The sequence below is a fragment of the Lipophrys pholis genome (genome assembly GCF_963383615.2).
Source record: "Lipophrys pholis genome assembly, chromosome: 7".
In the NCBI taxonomy this organism is placed as follows: Eukaryota; Metazoa; Chordata; class Actinopteri; order Blenniiformes; family Blenniidae; genus Lipophrys; species Lipophrys pholis.
The window spans coordinates 14,652,132-14,659,371 of record NC_137638.1 but is presented as its reverse complement, the minus strand read 5'-3'; the positions used below and the strand labels follow the sequence as shown (position 1 = coordinate 14,659,371).

At 41.6% G+C, this 7,240-nt stretch overlaps 1 protein-coding gene across 1 annotated transcript; it reads right to left on the bottom strand.

The window, feature by feature from the left end:
• Positions 1 to 363: 363 nt before the first annotated feature.
• On the bottom strand, positions 364 to 6,226 carry mier3b (mesoderm induction early response 1, family member 3 b; the record flags this gene model as incomplete). The annotated part of the gene is made up of 13 exons (XM_080467144.1): positions 6,205 to 6,226; positions 5,364 to 5,388; positions 4,967 to 5,112; positions 4,444 to 4,566; positions 4,170 to 4,293; positions 3,078 to 3,151; positions 2,886 to 2,958; positions 2,620 to 2,768; positions 2,369 to 2,450; positions 1,482 to 1,576; positions 1,183 to 1,310; positions 953 to 1,107; positions 364 to 839 (listed from the first exon to the last, which is right to left on the bottom strand). Exons 1-13 carry the CDS (start codon positions 6,211 to 6,213, stop codon positions 364 to 366), a joined length of 1,659 nt encoding a protein of 552 aa, XP_080323270.1. The 5' UTR covers positions 6,214 to 6,226.
• Between the last annotated feature and the right edge of the window lie 1,014 nt (positions 6,227 to 7,240).

Genomic DNA, 7,240 nt, shown 5'->3' with positions numbered 1-7,240 from the left:
GTGTGTGTGTGTGTGTAGAAGTGAGGGAGGAAGATACACAACTCTCCTACTGCAGCCTCGGGGCCCCGCTGTACATGGACGTTACATATCTCAAGAACGCAAAAACAAAAATAAAATAAATGGCTATATAAACTCTTGAGAGAAAATCAAGATTTTAGTTCTATATGATAGACATCACTGATGTCATATTACACAAAAATGAAAACAAAAAGTATATTCATATACATATATATAGATATGTATATTTATATTTATATATAATAGAATTTAAACAAATCGGTTTTTCCAGTGAGGTCAGTCTTATGTACAAGCAGGAAAAAGGGCTTTCAAAAAGGAAGAATGGGGGTCGGATGATGAGGAAGATCACTCGGACTGAAGTGCTGCAGTGTGCTGTGTGTGGTGCCGTGCGTGTGCTCCCAGAAACCCGTTGGGCTCGCCGCTGCCAGCGAGGCTCCCAAAGTCTGTGACGGACACGGCCATTTTTGCACCGGTGATTCGGTGGTGGTGGGTCGTGGTCCGCCGCGCTTCGAAGTCCACCCCGAGGTTCCCCACCGTCACGTCGTTGATAAAAGAGTCGGGCAGCGCCATCTTAAGTCTCTTGGAGGGCCGCTCGCAGTCTTTGTTGACGCACACACCGCCGAGCTGACCCAGGTCGGAGTGGTAGAAGCCGGCGTCCAGCATGTTGAGGCAGTCGGGGTCTGCCCCGTTGGAAGGGAACCCGAGGGGCTCGTCGTGGTTCAGGGAGCTGCGGTGGAGACTCTCCAGCGGGGGGAAGCTGTAGGAGTCCAGGCAGTTGACATCCGCGGGGCTGCATACTGTGGCTACACTGTTACTCAGAGCTGCAAACAGAGGCAGACGCTCGGTTAGTGAGGGGGACAAATACCAACGCAACAGTCGATGCAATCCGTTATTTCTGCGGCGAAGTCGTTCGACGCCCAGACTTGCTACCAACCTGTGAGGTCGCTGGCAGTGATGGAGTTGAGCAGGCTGAGCTGCTGCTCTGCGGTGGTTTCTAGCCTTCCTCCTCCACCTGCTCCTGAGCACACGGAGGACGAGCTGTCCACCGCGAGGCCTTCGGCTTCGTCCACCAGCCTGTCCATCAGGTCGCTGCACACAAGACAAGCTGGTGAGCGCGTTTCTTGCGTGCGAGCAAAATTCCCGGCACGTTTCTCGGTCACTTACGTTACGCCGGGATAGCTGCTGTACTTCTTCTTTCCAAACCGATTCTGCTGCACAAACACGTCAAAACGCTCCGACTTCTTCCACATGTAGTAAAATGCCACGCATTCCGCCACCGTCCGCGTCGCGACCTGAGAGCACGGGAAGGGACGACGACCGTTCAGTTTGGAACATTTATATTCACACGTTCTCCCTGGGTGTGCGCGCGTTTCCTCCGGGTACTCTGGTTTGCCCCACGGTCAGTGGGTCAATTAATACAGTACAACAAATAAATAAATAAGAGTTCATGAAAATAGACTTACTTTGTGTTTCTGAATGAGGTGAAAGTTCTTGTCATACATCTGTAGAGCATGTTCAAAGTTCTTGCATTCCTCCTCCGACCACGGAGGCGATTTTTCTGAAAGGAAAACACATTCATGTCTATCATGTTGGTGGTAGATAAGTGAGAACCTGGTGAAAGAATGGAAGGTAAATCAACACAGCCAAGAAAACTATATCATGTCATCACATTCACCTGACTGAGGTCAGGCCTCGTTGACCAAGAAATAAAACAATTACAAATCAAATATATAGTCTGCAGGCGTGAACTAGGGATGCACAACACTATCTCAACATAAAGTCAAAAAATCATATCTCAGCTTGGGTCTAAGAGTTGTGTTGTGTCCACCACACTGAAGTAATTAGTTCTCTGAAATATTTACAGTTTGCTTGGTGGTTCGGTGGAACGGATTGGAGCTTCTTTCGGGCCGTGTTTGACCCACAGGCCTTATGTATGGGGGGTGGGGGGGTTGGGGGTGGGGGCTCTGAGGTACCTGCGTGCTACATAGACCAGAGACAGGAACCGAGCCTCATTTGATTTCTAGGACTCAAAAAGGAGCTGGTTTTAACTCTCCTCGCTCGATTGATGGTGACCTTTAATTACAAACAGCGACTTTGTTTAACAGTTTCTTACATAAAATTTTAATTTTTTTTTTCTCTTTTACAATCATCAACATAATGACTTCACTCATCTCATCCCTTTCTTTTTTTTTTCTCTTTTTTTTTTTCAACTTGACGGCCTAGCGTGCTCACACTACTTACAATTTCTTAAGCATTCTTAGATTTAGGAGCTTATGAATTATAAACCGGGTATCAACATGACATTGTCAAACTTACAGACAAACTTTAATTAGAAATGCTTCTGGCTTACCTTTCGAGGACTTGATGTGGCTGCAGTGTCTCTCCAGTGCTTCGCGGGTGTTGTAGTTGCACCTGACAAGCTCATGCAGAGCCTACATTGAAGAAGATAAACAGTCAGAAATTTACCATCAGCTCAACTGCACTCGAGAGATATTTAGAATTGAATATGATAAATCTAAGTCACAGAAAATTACAAGTGAACATCGGTGCTGCTGACGATAAGTATATTTATGCATTTCAAAATGAGATTACATGGCTTACCTGCTCATTGTCGCGAACATGCCCCCCGAGTTTATCACAGGCGGTCTTTTCTTCTGTTGTCCGAGAGATGACATCAGACAGAAAAGCCCGAACTTTGTGTTCCGATATCACACTCGGGCTCCACAGCAGCTCGTCTTCGTCTTCATATACTGAAGAAGAGAACAAATGACGGAGAGGTTAGTGACTTTCGGTGTCATCTCGTCTCCGCTGACACAGTAAAGACGATGTCGGAAAGGTTTGTGGAAAACAAACTCAATCGCTGTCACCTTTCTCTCCGTCTCTGTAGTGACAAATGCAGGAAGGAACCTCTGCTTGATACTGTGAGCCCACCTGTATTTCCTACAATAACAATAAAACACACATCAAAATCCAGCTGTCTTTAATGAATGCAATAAATAAATGCAAAAATAACTCGGCTATTTTGTATTAGCAGGGTTCAACATTAATGTCTCATTTACCTTTCTGGAGTCCTCCGGGCTCGGCCCGTCTTCGTCGCACTCTGACTCTTTATCGCCATCAGAGATAGCGTTAGCTAGAATACAAACAAAACAAATACCACTTAATATCTTTACAAATACTGAATACTCATCACAGCCCGTGGGCTTAATTATGCCAAAGAATCATGGTACCAAACAAGGTTGGGTTAATAATAATAATAATGAAAAAAGGATTTATAAACAGCAAGTGGTGGGACAGAAATAATAAAACTAAAACATTTCAACTGTCAATATCGTCATTATTAATTTAATTTTGAATGCATCTCAGCATTTGATAAGAAAAAACTAGTTTCAATTTAAATCTGATTTTGGTCGATGAATGATTCAAATAATTTTGTTGTGTGTTATTCCAAAATAATTGCTTTATTTTTCCTATGATTGATTACTCAAATTAAACGAACTCATATCCCAGACCTAAAATAACACAAAAAAATACTATGTTATAAAGAGAATTAATGCCCAGTGAAGAATAATAATTGGGTAACAACTAGCTTTTAATCTGTTTTTCTTGGTTGACTGACCGATGATAAACTTATGATGGATGATTACAGATCCCACTTTTCCGTTTTAACCAAGTTTCATCATTTGTGACTTTTTGCCACGCAACTTCTCGAACCTACAAAAATTGCACAGTTGCCATACAACTTTTGCAATCCCGAGGACTCGCAATGGTTTGTGATTACTAAAGGTAACTTTAAGTTTTTTGTCTGAATATGACAACCTCTACATGGAGAACTTCTCCAGCGGGTAAAATATTATTTTAAGAACTTCTTCATAAAATGCGTACCGTAATAAATATCACAGTGTCACTAATTGTAAGCTAAAACTTGCCATAAGAAAATTGGAGTTTGGGAGTAATAAACAGCACCAGACAGTAATCGGTGATCAATACATCAGCAATGACTACTGATCAAAACGTGCATTCCAAAAGGCTTTGATCTTCTCAAGCTTTAAAAGTATTTTCTGTCCCCAACAATTTAAAAACCTGAAATGGTTAAAAGAGAGAGAGCGAGAGAGAGCGAGAGAGAGAGCGAGAGAGAGAGAGAAACTTACATCGCAGTGTTCTTGGGAAGAAATCAGTGGCCTCATGGGAGGTGACTGAAGGGGTTAGATCATCAGCTGAAGATTGCGTCTCCTCCTCATAATCCCCCGACAGAAGGTCCTTCGCTATTTCCTCCTAAAATAAAATCGATATTTTTTTTTTTTCATTTTTCCACTCTCACAGACCAAAGGTTATTGGTTTCACATGAATATATACAGACAAATTGTTACATTTGCTTTAAATTACACTTCCAAACGTGTTCATTGATGAACAGCAGGTACGAACCTTATCCAGAGTCATGTCAGGCAGCTCATCAGTCAGGTCTCCGGAGGAGCTGTCTATACTGGAGCCTGCTGAGGCTTCATAGCGATAAATGGCCAGCAGTTCCTCCAAAGGCATGTTCCCTTCCTAATAAAGATATTGTAAAGTGCATGATTCCTTTGTTTAGAACTTCAAATATTTAAATCAAAAGACTTTTTAACAGATTTCAATTCAGTAGTGTTTCCAAAAAGAAAATCAAATCACAAATAAAAAGCAATTTGTGCAACAAGGTCACAATAGAACGATTTGCATTGACTCAAGCAAGTTTATGGAGTGATATTTTATGAATTGTGTTATCTGTAGCTATGAATTCTATTTCATCACATTGTCAAAATAAATCAGTGTGACTGACAATCAAAAGCTTAATACCCATCCTCAACATAAATATTCCCATAAGTCATCTAATCAGTCAAACTATCAAACAGATTTAAATGGAGGTGTGCACAAAGATAAAATATTTCATGATTTTTATGCAGTATGAAATTACCTTTTCCAGATCTGCGATTTCAGATCTGAAATTCCTCCCTCCTTCCAGAGACTCTTCCTCCTCCAGAGTCCTCTCATCATCATACTCATGAACTAACATTTCTGCTGTTGGGTCAAAGTCATGATCTTCTGATGATAATGAACCAACTGGGGAAAAAACATAACAAAACAAAAAAAAAATAATCACATTTCTTAGCGTTCGCTCACTTTGGAAATAATGCATTTTAGAAGCAAACAAAAACTACACATCAATAAGAGAAGCATTATATTAATATCACAATATACTTGAACGATTAATATATCCCTATTATACGACACTATTTGAAGACGATTGTATGTTATTTCCTTAACAGATCATAAACTGCATGGGGGAAAAAAAAAAAGTGACATTTAATTACCTGGACTAGAACTCCCTAGGGAAGCCTGGAACAGAAGAACACCATAGGATTAATTAGTTTCAACCTGGTTCCAGCCATTATTTGGGCTTTAAAACTTCAAATATTAATGAAGACACAGCGAGAAAATGATGCAATTACCGGGCAGCAACTAGACAGCTGAGCAGCAGAGCTGCTGTTACCGCTAACGCTACCTGTCAGAGGTAATTCACTACTAGCCGCACAGTACACACCGAACACCCCGAGCCAGAAACCGTACAACTGCACCAGGGATTTCAAATATCTCCGCAACGACCAAAGTAATACACAGAGATGCACATACAGCCGGATCACACGGTGTCTGCGGTGTCGGCTTCTCTAACATTCGGCTAGCCTGCAAGCTAACCCAGCGCTTGACGTGAACGCTATGCATCGAAAAATGTAAACACAAAATTCCGTTTGCGCGCTTCTGCAAGCCGGTGAAAATCGCTCGATCTTGCAGGCGAAGCCACCGCGAGTTCTGCCCGAGACGCGAGGAACCGCTTCCAATTCGCGACAAACGCGCTGAAATCTGTCATTTCCTTTAACCGGTAAGCTAACGTTAATTTTACGTATCAATTTACACCGCCGCTACACCGAAGCAGCTGAGAGACCGAGGGCGCAGAGGCCTCGTAGTGAAGGATCAGTCCACACATTCAAGCATATTTTAGACGTCTGAAGATGACAATTATGACACGAAACGCGCTCCGCTGACGGCAAAAATGGTTATGTGTCCAATCGATAGCATACAATTGAGAAATACGACACACAAATTTAAAAAATATCGATTTAAGATCGATTGCTTCTCCCCTGTTTTCCCTCTTACCTCCGCCATATTGGTACCTTTAGCTAATGGGCTCGTTCTAGTGCAGTACCCGGATCAGCGCTCTCAGCCAATCAGAGCTCCAGGTGACCGCTCCAGTCGTGACGTCATTGGAGCCGACCGCCTGCCCCGACTAACGGGGAATCGTGTTTAAACGGAAAAATCCACCACACGACATTATTAACGCTCACGACTTAATACAATTTTACCAACAACTGTATAGAAAGCATCGGAGCGACATTAATAACTACATAAACTCCCCAGAATAAGACGGTATGTTCGGGAATTCCTGGAGCGCTGTCAGAGGATCCCAGCTGATTTAAAACGCCGTGTGCAGGAACTACACTATGAAATACTACAAATATTTCATATTTTGTCCCAATATTACACTCAAAAACATTTGAACGGAGCCTTCACGAGATAATAATAGGAAGTTAGCTGTATCATTTCCTATTTAGATAGCTGGACATAATTCCCATCCACATATGACTCATTGACTTTGACCAATTTGATACAAGACAGCTGTATTTGTGCAGCTCTTTTAAGCAACAAGTGCATGACATAAAAATATACATATAAATTCATCTGTAATTTAAAATAAAAATATGTAGAAATAATACATCGAATAGAATAATCCCAGCAAAGGCAAGGCAAATGTATCTATATACTGTAGCACCATTCAGACATAAGGTAACTCACAGTGCTTTACAAGGATATATAGAAATACATTAAAATGAAGTGATTAAGAAAAGCATAAAAACTACTGTGAATAAAGTAAAGGTTTTAATATGACAAAGGCAATACAATAAGTAAAGACCATGGTTTAATGGAAGGTCTGAGCAAATAATATTTTAAGGACTAGTTTAAGGGAAGTCAATGTGTCAGTTGTCCTCAGGTGTTCAGGAAGTTTGCTCCACATATGAGGATCATAGAAACTAAAAGCTTCAACTTGTTTGCTTCTGACTCTGGCAACACTTAAACGACTTCCTGAGGACCTCAGGTGTCTGGATGTTTGATAATCTACAAGTAAATGTATTTA